Here is a 16,266-nt window from a genome sequence, read left to right as displayed (position 1 = left end):
AGGTAACATTAGATTTTTAGACAAAAAGGAAAGTAAAAATAAAAAATCTCACATAATCGTTGAAAGCTTAATCTTAACCAAACCGTCAGATCCTCTGTCCCCATTTCTCTCTGTCCCCGTGTCCCACTGTCGATTGGACGGATTAGATTAAATCTGAAGGATGATTTGCATCTTTAAAATATGTGCAGTATCCTCGTGATGTGCAAATCATCTTTGAGATTTAATCTAATCCGTCCGATCGGCAGTGGGACACGGAGACAGAGAGAAATGGGGACAGAGGATCTGAACTAATTGATATATAGGTCAAAAATTTCACTTGTTCCTAAAAAAACTCTTACAAAAGAAAAAAAACTCTCACAAAATTTATACATGCGCACAAGTATAAACAATAGATAAGCAGCAACTCTAAAAGAAATAACTATTCAAAAACTCATTCCATCACCTTTACCAAATAAAAAAATCTAAAATTTTAAATTGATGAACCAAAATCAAATAAAAATGGAATAAAGTTTATCATTAAAAATCTCTTTCTCATTATCAAATGTGGCACACAATAAAGCTATTATAATGACCTCATCATGAGAGTATTTTATAACATGATCTTAAAGCTATTATAATGACCTCATCATGAGAGTATTTTATAACATGATCTTTTATAAGAGAGATCAAACATCTAAAAAAAAATTTAAATGTATAAATGAATTATGATATGGCATTATTTTTTTTAATAAAAGATGATTATATTCATTTTAAACATTTGTTATAGTTCATCTTAAATAAGATAAAAAAATAAATTATAAGATTAATTTATAATCGATCCTCAAATCAAGTTATAGTATGCTTAAAAATAAAAAAAATTAATGTATCATTATATAAATTTATCAACTCCTAACTAATATAGTAGCAATAGGACATCCTAACATATGAATGGTTCAAATTTCACCTACATTTTAAAAATATTCAACTCCTAACTAATATGGTAGTCTGGCGTTGTATTGTGCGGGGGTCAATTTTAGAGTAATATTTTAGGAACCAGAGTGGCTGCGCTAATTAGAAATAGAAAGTCTTATTGCCGGTTTTCCAAGTCATAGATTTTATGAACCAGCACCGCCCCTCCCGAGTCATAGATGTGATCGACCTTCCTAACCTCGATCTTTGCTTCCCATGGCCACCGACGCCACGGCCAAGTTCCACCCGCCGGATCTCCTCCCTGCCTCCAGCGACCTCGGCGTCATGCAACACGACGGCATCCACTTCTGGCAGTTCATGGTCGCTGGATCTGTCGCCGGCCTTGTCGAGCACACCGCTATGTTTCCCGTCGATACCCTTAAAACCCGGATGCAGACCGGATCCCCGCCCTGCCAGCCTCTTCTCAGCCTCCGTCAGGCCCTTCGCACCATCCTCGCTGCCGAGGGCACCCGTGGACTATACCGTGGACTTGGTGCGATGAGCCTCGGCGCTGGCCCCGCCCATGCCGTGTACTTTTCCGTGTATGAGCTCTCAAAGGAGTCCCTTTCCACCGGAAACCCTAACAATCCCGTCGTTCATGCCGCATCTGGAGTGCTCGCTACCATCGCTAGCGATGCGGTGTTTACTCCAATGGACACTGTGAAGCAACGTTTGCAGTTGAAGAGTAGCCCGTATAAAGGGTTTGTGGATTGCGTCGCCAGGGTCTTGAGGGAGGAGGGGATTAGGGCTTTCTTTGCTTCGTATAAGACTACCGTGTTGATGAATGCTCCCTATACAGCGGTGCACTTCGCAACCTATGAAGCGGCAAAGAGGGGTCTAACGGAGATCTCACCAGACAGCGTAAATGACGAGCGACTGGTTGTGCATGCCACTGCTGGTGCTGCTGCGGGTGCCTTGGCAGCAGCCGTCACCACACCTCTTGACGTGGTCAAGACCCAGTTACAGTGTCAGGTAGATCTTTCATTCAAATACTCCTGCATAAAGGATATTTTGCCCCTTCTCTGTTCTTATTACTTAATTTCTCATCTTGGTTTCTTTTGTTCTGGAAAGTTTGCATAATCTCTGTATATTTCCCCTTATAAGTTGTTGCCTTCCTGCAAAGTTTGCAAGTGTTAACCAATTAGTCAGATCATAACATTCATCAGATGTGCCCACTTCTGGTATAAATAATTTGTTACAGCTATGTATAAGATATGTGGAGGACTAGAAATATTATAATTGCTGATCGAAGTTAAGATTTTCAAGTATAAGATTTATTTGGAAACAACCACTAGGAAGGTCATTGTTCCCCTAACTTATTGGATCTTTTGGTAACAACTCTAGCTTTTAATGGCGTGGTAGTCTTCATTGTTGATGTAAGTTAATAGTTGCATATGCACATTGGATAACTTTAATCCTATATGAGATATTTAGTTGGTTCATATTGTAGTCATGTATATATTAGGGTGATTATTCTCTGCTCAATTGAATCATCAATTAGATTGGTGATTCCTATATATCTGAGTGTGATTATTTTCCAGGCAATTAAATAATCAATTTTAGCCTATTTATAAAAGCGAGAAGTCTATGGGAAGGACAAACAACCCTCTTAATCACCTTTTCTATAAATGAGCAATTCTATCATCATAGTGACTCAAGGATTAATATTTTTGGATTTTTCTCACCCTCCTAGACTCCAAGATTCCCTCTTCCCTCTCTTTTCTTATTTGGCTCCACCAATGCCAAATCCACCATCAAAGCTTTACTTCCGCATATACCACCACCCTGTAACATCATACTATGAGAAGTTGATTTTCTAATAAGGTAAATTCAATTTCTTATCTGAATTTTAGTTGGTTGTTATCAAATTTTTATATTTACCTAATTTTTCAAATAAACCTTTGTTTTTTCTCTTTTCCACAAACCAAGTTTGGTTATCTTATTTGGCTGTCAAACTAATGTATGTAAAGTTACAATTCTTTTATAAATTTCATTACTTGTCAACTTTTAACATTGTATGTTGAACCCTATTGTAAGAGATGTAGACAATAGGTATGAGATACTTGAAATAAGTTATAATAACATTGTGAACAAGTATAAACCTAATTTTGTCATGCATTCTAAGCGTACTTGTATGTTGATGGGTTTAATCAACAAATGTTCTTGCCCTACTATAAGAGAGGAAGTTATGCCTCAAATTTATATGATGGGTATTTTCTGCTGTGAATCCCTCTATTTTTCTCTTTTCTAATGGTTTAGAAATTTGTTACAAGAAGTTTTACAATGAAAGAAAAACAATTTAAGCTTGTAAGAAAATAATAGAGCTTTAAGGTAAAAACCTTTAGCTCCAAGAATAAAGCTATAAATTAAACATGAGATCACAAGAATATTAGAGCTTGACCACAATTTTACCAACCTTGACTAACTTCCCCCTTTAATTATAGCCTCAAAGTTGCCTTTCAACAAGATTTAATCTATTGTAAAGCAACACTCTAGTTGACTTAACCTTTTTCAGTTGTCTGTTTTTGTGTCCGCATAAGCTTTTACCTGACAATGAATCTTTTGATTCAACTTCATTTCAGTCGAGTATTCTTCCCAACAACGTATTTTCTTTGATTGACTAAGCCTTTTCCCTAAACCCTAAACCCTAGACTAGCTGTAGATTCACATAGGTTATGTGCAACTGCATCATTTCAATGATCTTTTTGTAACTTATGTTTCGGATTTAATTGAGTGTCTAGTTGACTCAACTCTAATAAGTCGATAGTTAACTCTACTCTGCATAAAAATATTCTATTTGTGTGCAAATATTCTTAGTCAACTTTCTAGATAACCAACATACCAATCGACTAATGTCAACCAATAGATTGGATCATCGGCTACCACTAAACTATGGTCGACCCATCACCTCTGTCAACATTTTCTTGAGCTCTAAAGTACAGGTAAACTTGATTCTCACAGCTTACTAAGATTTATCTATTGTAGCTTTATGGCCCAAGGGGGTCATCTTCTGTCATGTCTTTACTCCCTTGGGTGCACTAAGTCCTTGACTTGTTCTATGTGTCATTCTTCGCTTGTCACCTATGTAGTTCACCTCTTGCAGCTCTTGTTAATGCTGCCAATTCAACGCTCGTCTTACAATCCCTCAAATATCCTATATTGAACTTCTTTGATCTCTAGTAGACCTTTGAGCCATGAGCCAACATCAATTTGGTCGTGCAAGATTCATGTGTATTCTACCAAGTTCTTGCACAACTTCATGCACACATCAATAATAAAGACAAACTTAAACTCATTGCTAAACACATTAAAACACTTTGGCCAAATATGACCACTTAAGGCATAACAATACTAGCAATGTCCTGCATTTTTGTGTTTGATAATTTATTTCAAAAAATTAACAAGGATAATTGAACCAACAACTAGGCTCCCCCTTAACTTAAACTTCCCTTCACCTAACTCCCATTAAGTTAGGATTTTACCTCTTCATTCTCCACATTTGGCAAAAAGCAGCGTAAGGCTGCGTACAATGGATCCTTCCCCGAGACCCCCGCATAGCGGGAGCTTTGTGCACTAGACTGTCTTTTTTTTTTTATTCTTCACATTTGGCACATATCAAAATGAATCACATCAGAATTATTTAAAATGTCGATTAAGCTATTCATTTTATCATCAAGATAAAACATTAGCATAAAGATCAACACATGTTTAAATAAATCCAAACTTAATTAAAAAACATGGCTAAAAAATTTGATAAAAAACTCATTTATGCACATTTTAGTCAACTGACTATTTAGTGTCGGTTGCTCACTATTTATTGCTAGTTTACTAAAACTAATTGTTAGTCAACAAATTCCTATAATATTAAACTATTTGTTTTTTTAAATGAAAAATTACAAACTTTTTTAAAAATAAAATTTCACAGAGTTTATGTTTAATAGTTTTAACAGAGAAAAAATAAAGCATTTGTTTTGATAGCTTTTTGAATAGAGAGTGTATTTTTAATAGTAAACATGTATTTTTAATTAGAAATTTGAATTTTTAAAATGAAATTATTGAATTATAATCTTTGATCCAAATGTACACTATCAATAGATAGAGCTCCCACATAATTGGTTGTCATTCACATAATGAGTCATTTTCCACATGATCATATGATCAATATTTTTGTATTATTGGGGTAACATAGTGCATTAAACTAACATTCTAAACCAGAGTATTACCCTAACATATCACTTGATATATCGGTATCTTGATAAAAATATTAGGTTATCTAAGTTTACAGTGAGATATAACAAGGTATGTCTAATTTTGTTGCGAGATCATGCAATCTAATTTTGTAAACTATTGAGTCAATCACAATATAAATATATTGATTAAAATTCCACTTGGTTAACTTTAGCAAAATTATTTTAGTAGCGAATGATTTAAGCAACCCATATATGTTTAACCCAATTGGAGTCACCAACAACTCTTTAGGAACCCATTTTCTAGAGCTTTGGATTATCCTCTAACAGTAAGACAATGGTAGATTTTTTTATTCCTGATTTCCATGTAACCTAACCCATTTTTGTTAAAATTTACTCATTGACTTCTAATGATCATGTGTAAGGATTTTTGAGCCTATAGTAAATTTTTCTAATGCCTTTTTTAATATCATCACTTTATTTTCCAAATCATTATTTTCTACATGTAGTTCATGCATCTTATCAAAACAAGCATAGCCATTTAATTTTTGTTCTAAAATGCCAATAAATTTCTTTAATTGAATATTTTTTCTCTTAGCCTGATCTAGTCATGGTAGAAATTGCATCTAATTATTCTTTATAGAAAAATTGTTTAGCTGACTTACCTAGTCACTTGAGTAGTATGATTAGCTCCCTTTTGACTTAGCTCTCTTCTTCTTTAGACGATATTTGTAACACTTTGTTGTCATTGACAATGAGCACTAGGTGATTTTTATGGTTGATTTCATTTTCACTATTCGATGAAGAAGTGTTATCGTATGTGATCTTTAAGACATTTTTCTTCTTTTCGGTTCTTGGTTTTTCGTTTTCTTTCCCCTTTTTCAATTTTAACATTAGTGTCTCATGTGTCTTATTTTTATGAATTATAACATTAAAGCTTTCTCTTTCTCTTTTTGTTCTTCTTTCTCCTTAGAATCTATTTCACATCATTCATGCTAAGGTTTAAATTTCTAAATGCTTTACCTACTTGTCTCACCATCTAAGCTTCTTCGTTGCTCTCCACTAAAGATGATGATTCCATCTATGATTCCAAAGGTGTAGGACTTCTACTTTTATCCTTCTTGTTTGCTATAATAGCAGCTCCTCTTGTTCTTGCCTTTTCTTCTTCCATTATTCAGTATTGTGTTTTATACAATTCCATAGTTGAAGATATATCCTCTCCTCTAAAGTGGGTAGTTTAAAGTTTCTTGACATATAGAATGCATCTATCACGGATCACTATTGAGGTGTCCATGGAAACCTATTTAATGCATTTCAGAGTACTTCTTAGTTGGTCATGTTTAATATTAGTGTTGGTCAAGTCCATGGTTTAAAATTTTATTCTATGTCGAGCGAAATGGACGAAATTTACCATTCCGCCTGTTGCCTGGTGAGTAGCAATCCTACGGCGAACTTTGTGGGGTCACGGATGCCCGCAGAGGTCGTCACGATCTTGAGGAGGCCATCGCGACTTTCATAATCTTGTAAGACAACTCACTATGTGAATTCCATAATTTTACTCCTTTTTTTTGTGGTGGAGAAACATTAAGAAGTCTTTAACATAGTATAGCAGACCAATAAAGATATTATCCTCATCTAGAGGAAAGCTATCAATTCTTTCCCAAGAAAAGAAAATAGGAATTGTATTATCTCAAAATTTGTCCAATGCATGGGATTCTAACCCTTTTTTATAGGTTAGCATTATGAGTTATTCTTCATAAAATAATAGAAGACTTTTCATATAAAACTCTAACTATCCTAATAAAAAAGATAATAAATTTTTACAAAAAAGTTAAATAATTTTTTGAAGTTCCAACAAATTATAAATGTTAATGATCGGATAATTTTGAAGAATTTTAAATAGAATTAAAAAAATGTATTCTTCCTCGGGACCCACACTGGCGCAAGTTTCATGTATCAAGCTATCTTTTTTTTTAAAAAATTTATTGTGTTATTTTCCTCAATAATAATAATAAAAAACTCCGCCCATGACGACCGGTCATGGCCTGTCCCATGCCCAGATAAAGGAGGAGGTTTACGTTAGGTTGCCTGTCAACGTTAAAACTATGACAAATATTCAATAAATGGATCCATTAAATTTCTATTGTGCCAATGCTAGGTTCCCCGGAAGGAACACGTTGCAGGTCCGGCTGAAACGTCTTGGCAAGGACGCTATATCTCCAGAACTTGGGTGTAGTGCTAAATATGCAAGAGTTCGCGTTATAGGGTCCGACTATAATGTCTTAGCAAGGATCGCTACATCTCCATAAGAACTTGAGTGTAGTGTTAAATAGGTAATAGTTCTCATACCATAGGTTGGATAAGAACAAATATGATAGGAAAACTAATAATCTAAGATTTGGAACATGGAACATAGGAACTCTCACTGGTAAATCAATGGAGGTAGTAGATATGATGATTAGGAGGAGAATTAGTAGTTTGTGTGTACAAGAGACAAAATGGGTAGGCGAGAAGACAAAGATGATAGAGAACTTAAGTTTTAAGTTATGGTATATTGAAAAGAGTAAAGCATGAAATGGAGTGGGTGTTATTGTAGATAGTTTGTTAAGGGATGAAGTTGTAGGAGCAGTTAGAAAAGGGGATAGAATTATAGCCCTTAAGATAATAGTGGCGAAAGAAACTATGAACATAATTAACGTATATACACCACAAGTATGATTAGATGAAGCTACTAAATCAAGGTTTTGGGAGGACTTAGATGAAATATTATAAAATATTCCACCAAATGAAATGATTTTAATAGAAGTTGATCTAAATGGGCATGTCAGAGTGAAAAATGAGGAATATGAGAGGGTACATGGGAGTTATGAGTTTGGAACGAGAAATGAGGATGAAAAACTATATTAGATTTGCGATAGCATATGATCTTATATTAGCTAATACGTTTTTAAGAAAAGAGAAGAACACTTAGTCACATTCAAAAGTGAGAATAATAAATCGCAAATTGACTTTCTTATGGTTAGGAAGAAGGATAGAAAGATTTGTAAAGATTGCAAAGTTATCCCTGGAGAAAGCTTAACTATCTAGTATAGGTTAGTAGTGTTGGATATACGCCTCAAACGTAGTATCAATAGAAAGGAAATATATATGATTCCTAGAATTAAGTGGTGGAAGTTAAAGGATGAGAAACAAAATATATTTAAGGAGAAGGTAGAAGTGCAAGCATTATGTGAAATATACGATGACTCTAATAGGACATGGGATAAGATGACATCAAAGTTGAAAATAGTAGCTAAGAGTGTACTCGGTGAGTAGGGACATTCACCACTAAGGAATCTTGGCGGTAGAATGAGAAAGTACAAGAAGAAAGTGAAAGAAAAACGAATAGCTTATAAGGAATTATATATTTATAAGAACGAGGAAAATTTTAAAAAATATACAATAGTCAAGAAAGAAGCTAAGAAAATAGTGAGTGAAGAAAAAAATAAAATTTTTGAACGATTATATCAAAAATTGGATACAAAAGGAGAAAGAGACATTTATAGAATAGCTAAAGTGAGAAAAAGAAAAATAGAGATCTTAGTTAAATAAAATATATTAAAGATGAATGTAATAGGGTATTAGTAAATGATGGAGAAATAAAAGACTGGTGGAAGAGGTATTTTCATCAACTTTTTAATGAAAGTTTAGGTGACCAACTTAATTTAGGTAATTTAAGTAGGTCAAATGAGCATAGAAATTTCAATTTTTATCGTAGAATTCAAACTTTAAAAGTAAAATAAAATTTAAATGAGATGCACAATGGAAAAGTTGTTGGACCAGATGATATTCCGATAGAGGTATGGAAGTGCTTAGGGAAACAAGGTATTGAATGACTTACAAAATTATTTAACATGATATTGAAAACGAAAAAAATGTCTGACTAATAGAGGATAAGTACTCTAGTTCCCTTATATAAGAATAAGGGAGATGTACAAAATTGTACAAATTATAGGGGTATTAAACTAATGAGTCATACTATGAAACTTTGAGAAAAAGTAATAGAAAAAAGATTAAGGAAAGAGATCACAGTGACCGAAAATCAATTTGGGTTCATGCCTGGAAGGTCGACAATAGAAGCTATACATCTTCTTAAACAATTAATTGAAAAATATTGGGAGCAAAAACAAGATCTACACATAGTATTCATTGACTTAGAAAAAACTTATGATAAGAGTCCCAAGAGAAATTATATGGAGAATTCTAGAAAAGAGAGGTGTTAGTGCAACATATATTGAACTAATTAAGGATATGTACGAGGATGTAACGACCAGAGTAAAGATTTCAGGCGGAGTAACTGAAACATTTCCAATAAAGATAGAGTTATATCAAGGATCAGCTCTAAGTCCCTATCTTTTTACATTAATTATGACTGAACTCACAGTGCACATTCAAGACACAGTACCATGATACATGTTGTTTGTAGATGATATTATTTTGGTAGATGAAACACGTGAAAGAGTAAATGCTAAATTAGAATCTTGGCGGGAAATACTAGAAGAGAAAAGTTTTAAGCTTAGTAGATTAAAGACAAAATATATGGAATTTAAGTTTAACAATATTAGAAGTAATGAGATGATTGTTAAGATAACAGAGGATGAGTTGTCCGGAACTGAGAGATTTAAATATTTAGGATCATTTTTGCAAAACGATGGAGGGATTAAGAGATATGTCTTACATAGAATACAAGCAGAATGGTTGAAATGGAGATGAACGTCGAGTGTTTTATGTGATCGTAAAGTACCTCTTAAACTTAAAGGTAAGTTCAATAAAACCGCAGTTAGACCTGCTATGTTATATGGAGTTGAATATTGGCTATGACTCGAGCACATGAGCAAAAGATAAGAGTTGCAGAGATAAGGATGTTAAGGTGGATGTGTGGACATACGAAAATGGATAAAATAAGAAATGAGAGCATTAGAGAAAGTCGGAGTTGCATCTATTGAGGAAAAACTCCGAGAGATACGTTTAAGATGGTACGAATATGCACTTAGACGACCAATAAATGCTCCAGTTAGGCGATGTGAAACTATGAATAAACATGCATATCAAACGAGGAAGAGGAAGACCAAAAAAGACTTGGTATTTAAATATAGATAATGATATAGTAAGAGATAGAGTTTAATGGCGTAAAATGATTCATACAGCCGACCCCAACTAGTGGGAAAAGACTTTGTTGTTGTTGTTATTGTATTATCTTCAATAAAAATAATTCGACTCTATTGTGTAGGGTGGTAGAGCAGTTGTGAAGCGGAGGTGCCTTTTTAGTTGAGTTGAACAAATGTTGCTTTATTTCTTTGATCATTTCATTTTTGATGCTAATGTGTTTTCTTGTTTACATTAATTCTCCCCCAAGGATGAGAACCTGACTCCCATTGATTCTCGGTGAGTTGTCGTCTTTTTTTCTTGGATTGTCTTTTCCAAGTGTAGAGAACAATTGCTTTGGTAACTCTATCTACCACGCTAAGAAGATCGTCAATGAAAAGGCAGTCCGGTGCACGAAGCTCCCGTTATGCGGGGTCCCGGGGAAGGATCCATTATACGCATTCTTACTTTGCTTTTTGCAAGAGCTTGTTTTCAGGATTTGAACCTGTAACCTTTTGGTTACAAAGCAACAACTTTATCGTTGCGCCAAGGCTCTCCTTCAAAGTGAAATAATATATTCCCATTGAAAATGAGATTGATGATTAAATACGCATATAAATCAATAACATATGTATTAGTATTAATCATTCTCATAATTTGAAAAGAACCTAAAGAGGACATGAAGCTTTTTGGAGGAAATTATAGAAAAGTATCTGGGGTGAATGCAGACAAGCACATAGTCCCCTATAATATATTTCTTAAATCTATGATGTGTATTACTTTGAAATTTATAAGCCTCCTTACTTGGCATAACTTTTTTTTTGACATTAGAATGAATCTCTCATTGCGCTTAGTAAAACTCAATTCTTTATAGGGTCTATGTTTTTGAGATGTTCAAAATGAGGATTGTGACAATTTGGTAGATTTTGTGAAAAATATGGGTACCTATTTAAAGGAACACGTCTTTCTTATTTGGGAATTACAGCTGGTGGCCTAGCTGGGCATTTTGAAAGGATAAGACATTGCCTTTTGTATTTTAGTGACCTTCACTATGGCTCGATGTTGCCTGAATCAAATAGAAATATCGCACATCTCAAATGACAAAGACAACAAAGCAAAATACAGGATTATCCACACCATTGTCTATTCCCTATAAACCTTGGAAAGATGTTAGCATAAACTGTCTTTGGATTACCTCATACCAACCGGAGCCATGACTCAATTTTAGTAGTAGTAGGCCGATTTTCTAAAATGACATTTTATTTCATTCAATAAAACAAATGATGCATCACAAATAACTAAAATTTTCTTTATGAAGTTATCTTGCAGCGGTTACCCATGACTATATTGTAAAGTTATTGAGGACCTAACTTAAATTCTCTTCCACCTTTCATACACAAATTGATGGTCAAACCGAGTTTGTTAATCGTAGTTTAGAAACATGTTAAGGTAGTAGTCTATTTGAAATTGTTTATGGGTTGTAAGCTCAGCAACCTATTGACCTATGCTTTTGACCTATCCTTTCTCATTCTTTTTAGTTGGATGGGAGAGAGATCCATGTCGATGTCAAGAGGAAAATCACATTTAATAATACTTAAAATTCAAGTTGATGCATTGTAAGTTTAAGGAGTACAATGTAGGGGACTATTTGCGTGTCTGCATTCATCCTTTTTTAAAAATTCTTTCAAAAAGCTTCATGCTTGTTCCTCTGGTCCATTTCAAATTGTGAGAAAAATTAAGACTAATGCATAATTATTGACTTATCTCCTAATTTTAACATTAGTCTAATTTTCAATATTGAGGACTTACTACCATATCCATCTCGGGGAACATTTGAGCCTTCTTTGTTTGTTTATTTGCCTACAGGTCATACACCTACAATGCTAGTTCCAACACTCCCATCCATAACACAACCTTCTCATCAAATTGTGAGCAATATAGACCATCAAATAGTGATCTCTCCAAATGAAAGCCCTCATGGATATCTAATTCATTGGAAAGGGCTTTCGGAGATTGATGACACATGGATCACCATAGATGAGCTTTGAAGCCTCCCCTAGACTTTTGGAAGAAATAGAGCAACTACTACTTGATTTAATTAGAGAGGCGCCACCTCCTCGCACTAATATGCCTTGTTGACAGTCTTGAATTTCTTGGTTTATCTTCCCACTCGACTTTGTCGAGTTTTCTTCAGTTGGGGAGAATAATGCAATCAATAATTAAATTCTACTAAAAAGTTATTTTATTTCTTTTGAAAAATCAGCCAAGTTTTATTAGGATAATTAGGGTTTTTTCTAATTCATTAATTTAATTTGTTAGTGCTTTTAAAAGTTTTTATTAGAATAATTAGGGTTTTATTAGAAAAGGTCTTTTATTTTATGAAAATAAGTCATGTTATCAAACTGTAAATAGGGGTTAGGATCTTATGTAATAAAAGTAGTGACTTAATATAATTCCATTTTCTTGTTCTCTGGGTGAGAATTGGTCGTTCCTTCGGGTGAGGATCGTGATTTCATTCATACGTTATGTTGCATCTCCTGATTAGTTTTTTTATGCCCAATTCGACTTCAATTTGATACCCAAATTCAATTTATCGGTTTGGTTTGTATCAAATAGTTCAGTTTTATTTCTAAATGTGAAATTTAAATATGATAATTTTTTTTCCATTTAAAACTTAATTATTTGATGATCTCTTAAACTCCCTGCCAGTTAGACCCTACACCAGACATGCAAATCTCTATAGATATAATTATCTACTAATACCCGACCTTAACACTATCAAACCTTTTAAATTTCATTATTATCATTTTCTTGAATCACTGAGGTAATTGTAGAAAGAGGAAGGTAGTTGTATCTTCTAGAAGAACCATTAAGAAAAATTCGTATGCAGACATGATGTGCTTCCTGAGGTGAAGGTTGTCTTATTCACAAGGAGGGGGTTGGGTGGTTATGAGGGCTTGTCCTTCTTGTAAGAAAGGACAAGATAATCATGCACTAAGTCCAAAAGAAAGATATCACCATATGACAAGGGATTTCCTTCTTGTCAATCCCTTGCGGCCATCTACACTAACTAAAGTTTTCTTGATCTTGATAAATCCCTACAAAATGATTTTGATCCATAACATTGAATAGTCCTGACCATCAAAATAAGAAAGCTTGGTATTTTTAGTGATCAAAAGGTTCCATCGACCAAGAATAAAGACAAAAGAACACAAGATTAAAGGAGAAGGCAAAGGAAATCAAGCTATCTTCAGTTCTATCCATTCACTATAAGCAAGTTATGATGTCAGTGACACTAAGTTGATCTTTAGAAGAGACCCCTAGGGAAAGTGATGAGGTGGGAATGGGAATTATGGTAAGGTGATCCTCCAGTGTCTTATTTGAATTTGCAAGATGACCTTCAATTTACATAATTGGTTCTCTGAGAAGCCAAATGATCCTTTCTGTAGCATGTGAATAAAAGTCTTCTTTGAAGGTCACCACATTTTATGATCTCCAAATTTGCAAGTGGTATTAATAAATTCTAGCAAGCTCAGTTGTTTTCTCTCAATCACTTGACAAACAGAGTTCCTCTATTAGGCATGTCACCTAGGAGGCTAGGACTTCTAAGCTAAGCATGAGACAATACTACAGCTCTTAACTGTGCAGGGAATACAATAAACCGAGGAGCTTCTACCTGATGACAATGAGATCATGAGTGACTGTACATGCCCCTTTTAGTCCGCATTCCATTACTTGGAATGACCAACATATTCTGTTAAGCCATTGGTAACACGTAAAGCTATAAATAATACATCACATATAACATCCTATTTAAACTAAAATCAATATGAACCACGAGTAGTTACCAAGAATAAAATTCTTCATTACAAGGCAATACTGACTGCAAAACTAAAGCGGACAGAACATGTCCATGTAGTTGCACGTGTCTGAGATATCAAAACATGTCCATTACTTGGACTGCCTATGATTAAAGCCCTAATATCAAAACTCCTCAATACTAGATCCATGAACTCATGATTAAACTTGTTCAGTTACCAACACTAGTTCAGTCCAAATAAACATAGTTGAAGTTTTGTTTATTGATTTGCATCAAATTTCACCTATTTTTAAGGTCAAATTTAAGCCAAATTCGATCCATAACCGGACGAATACATAAATCATTGAATAGAAGCCCGAGTAACCCTCAACTTGACCTAATTCAGTCTAAATTATAACTAAATTGATGAATTAAAGTGCAGATATCTCAATCGTAGATGACATTCGTTAGCTTAGAAGTTTGTTAGGATAAATAATAACTTGGCATAAGCCGAGTTGGTGCTTAGGTGGTAGATTGACACATGAGAGTAGGGATTGAATCCGCTGGGGAACAATCTCTTGGGGAATAAAATTCCTCTCATCTAAAGTGGCCGTTCGGTCATCATGATGTACTCCCTTCATCTCGCTATGGGGCTGGTATTGAGAGACACTTGGGGTGAGCAAGTCACCTTTTGCCACATATACTCAGGCTGTTTTAGGGGGTGCCAGAACAAACTGGATTGAAGCCCAATGAGGTTCAACCCCCAAACTTTTATAATAAAAAAGAGTGGTTCAAACACTATTATGTTGTCTCTCCAAACCACCTTAAATGATGGTAATATTTCATGAATGATACAATAGATCTTGTTTCCATACATTATCACGGATGGCATGCTCAAAATGCCTTACTAAAAGAATAAAGTTTTTTTTTTTTTTCAGTTTTGCAATAAAAGGAAACTAATGTGCGTCAAATAATAAAATATTGACATGTTAGTAATGAATTGAAACATTTTGCTAAATTTGTTATAGGGGCTGATGCTAAGGATAGACTTTTGCTCTTTTCTTGCAGCAACACCCTTCATTTTATTCACCTACTGCATCTTGACAAGTAGGAGAATGGCACAGGAGAGAGTTTAGAACTTGTAGTTAACTTGCTAATTTCTGCATTAGATGATATGGGAATGTGAGTATTGGCGATCTTCTCTGCAGGTTATTCAGTCTGGTAACTTGCCAAATAATCTGACATCATTTTCTATCCTTGTTTCTTTTACAGGATTATATACTCTTTTGACTAATTTTGGAAAGTTGCTGATGATTTGTTTTACAGATGTTGCATTTGAACTACCCCACTTTTTGTTTTTTTGATAAACCGCTGCAATGTTAAAATTTTGTTTTGTTTACTTAATCCTCTGATATCAGGGTGTGTGTGGTTGCGATCGATTCTCAAGCAGCTCCACAAGTGAGGTTATACATGCGATAGTGAGGCGTGATGGTTATACGGGCTTGTTGAGGGGTTGGAAACCTAGAATGCTGTTCCATGCACCAGCGGCGGCCATTTGCTGGACGACGTATGAAGCAGCAAAGTCATTTTTCCACAAGTTGAATGACCAAAAGTGACCATCAGGAAATCTGATTTTTTTTTTTTTTACTTTTACATATTGTTAAATACTGTACGTAATATGGTTGCGCCAGATGAAATAATTCTATCTTTAATCCATTTTCTGTATCTGCGGCGCTTAGTCTATTCTTTATGTTCTCGTAAATGATAATGATGCAGGATAACAAGTTGCCGCGAATGTAATTTTTGCAATATCATGAAAATTATTCCTCAACTTGGATTTTGCAACTTTTTTATCTTTTTTGTGCGCGTGTTACCTTCCGCTAATGTTCTTATTGATGGTTTGTAATCCTACCTAATGCAACTGGTGAGTTAAAGTCAAGATTCTTTGTTGTTTTAAAAAAAATTCTTTTTAACAGAATCTATTTCGTAAAGTCAACTTGGATCTCCGTAGTCTTTGCTTTTCAGATCATCCGGAAATTTTTAGCAACAACTTTTGACGATAAAGTTGCACCTCCACGGAGGATATGATTTACGGTAATAGAAAATTATTATAGTAAATTAGAGAAAAATTTTTAATCACAATGTTAATTTTACATATAATTCTTATGTTTAAAAATCTTTGTTTTCACTCTCTGCATGCAAAGTATT

At 34.3% G+C, this 16,266-nt stretch overlaps 1 protein-coding gene across 2 annotated transcripts; it reads left to right on the top strand.

Annotated features, from left to right (window-relative positions):
- The first annotated feature begins 1,055 nt into the window (after positions 1 to 1,055).
- Positions 1,056 to 15,889, top strand: LOC122041995 (mitoferrin-like). 2 transcript variants are annotated; one of them, XR_006129131.1, is made up of 3 exons: positions 1,056 to 1,920; positions 15,127 to 15,279; positions 15,477 to 15,612. XR_006129131.1 is itself a non-coding variant. In XM_042601900.1 (2 exons), exons 1-2 carry the CDS (start codon positions 1,165 to 1,167, stop codon positions 15,672 to 15,674), a joined length of 954 nt encoding a protein of 317 aa, XP_042457834.1. In that variant the 5' UTR covers positions 1,057 to 1,164; the 3' UTR covers positions 15,675 to 15,889. The 2 variants fall into 2 exon arrangements, 1 of the variants encoding a protein (XP_042457834.1); XM_042601900.1 differs by lacking the exon at positions 15,127 to 15,279 and having other exon boundaries at positions 1,057 to 1,920; positions 15,477 to 15,889.
- The last annotated feature ends 377 nt before the right edge of the window (positions 15,890 to 16,266 follow it).

This window comes from Zingiber officinale, chromosome 2A, assembly GCF_018446385.1.
Source record: "Zingiber officinale cultivar Zhangliang chromosome 2A, Zo_v1.1, whole genome shotgun sequence".
NCBI lineage: Eukaryota > Viridiplantae > Streptophyta > Magnoliopsida > Zingiberales > Zingiberaceae > Zingiber > Zingiber officinale.
This window is presented reverse-complemented; position numbering and strand designations above follow the sequence as displayed.

Excerpts from the sequence above, each read along its gene's own strand:
- LOC122041995 (XM_042601900.1), top strand. The coding sequence starts at position 1,165 with ATGGCCACCGACGCCACGGCCAAGTTCCACCCGCCGGATCTCCTCCCT. Across the intron at positions 1,921-15,476 it reads AGACCCAGTTACAGTGTCAG|GGTGTGTGTGGTTGCGATCG; the intron begins GTAGATCTTTCA and ends CTCTGATATCAG.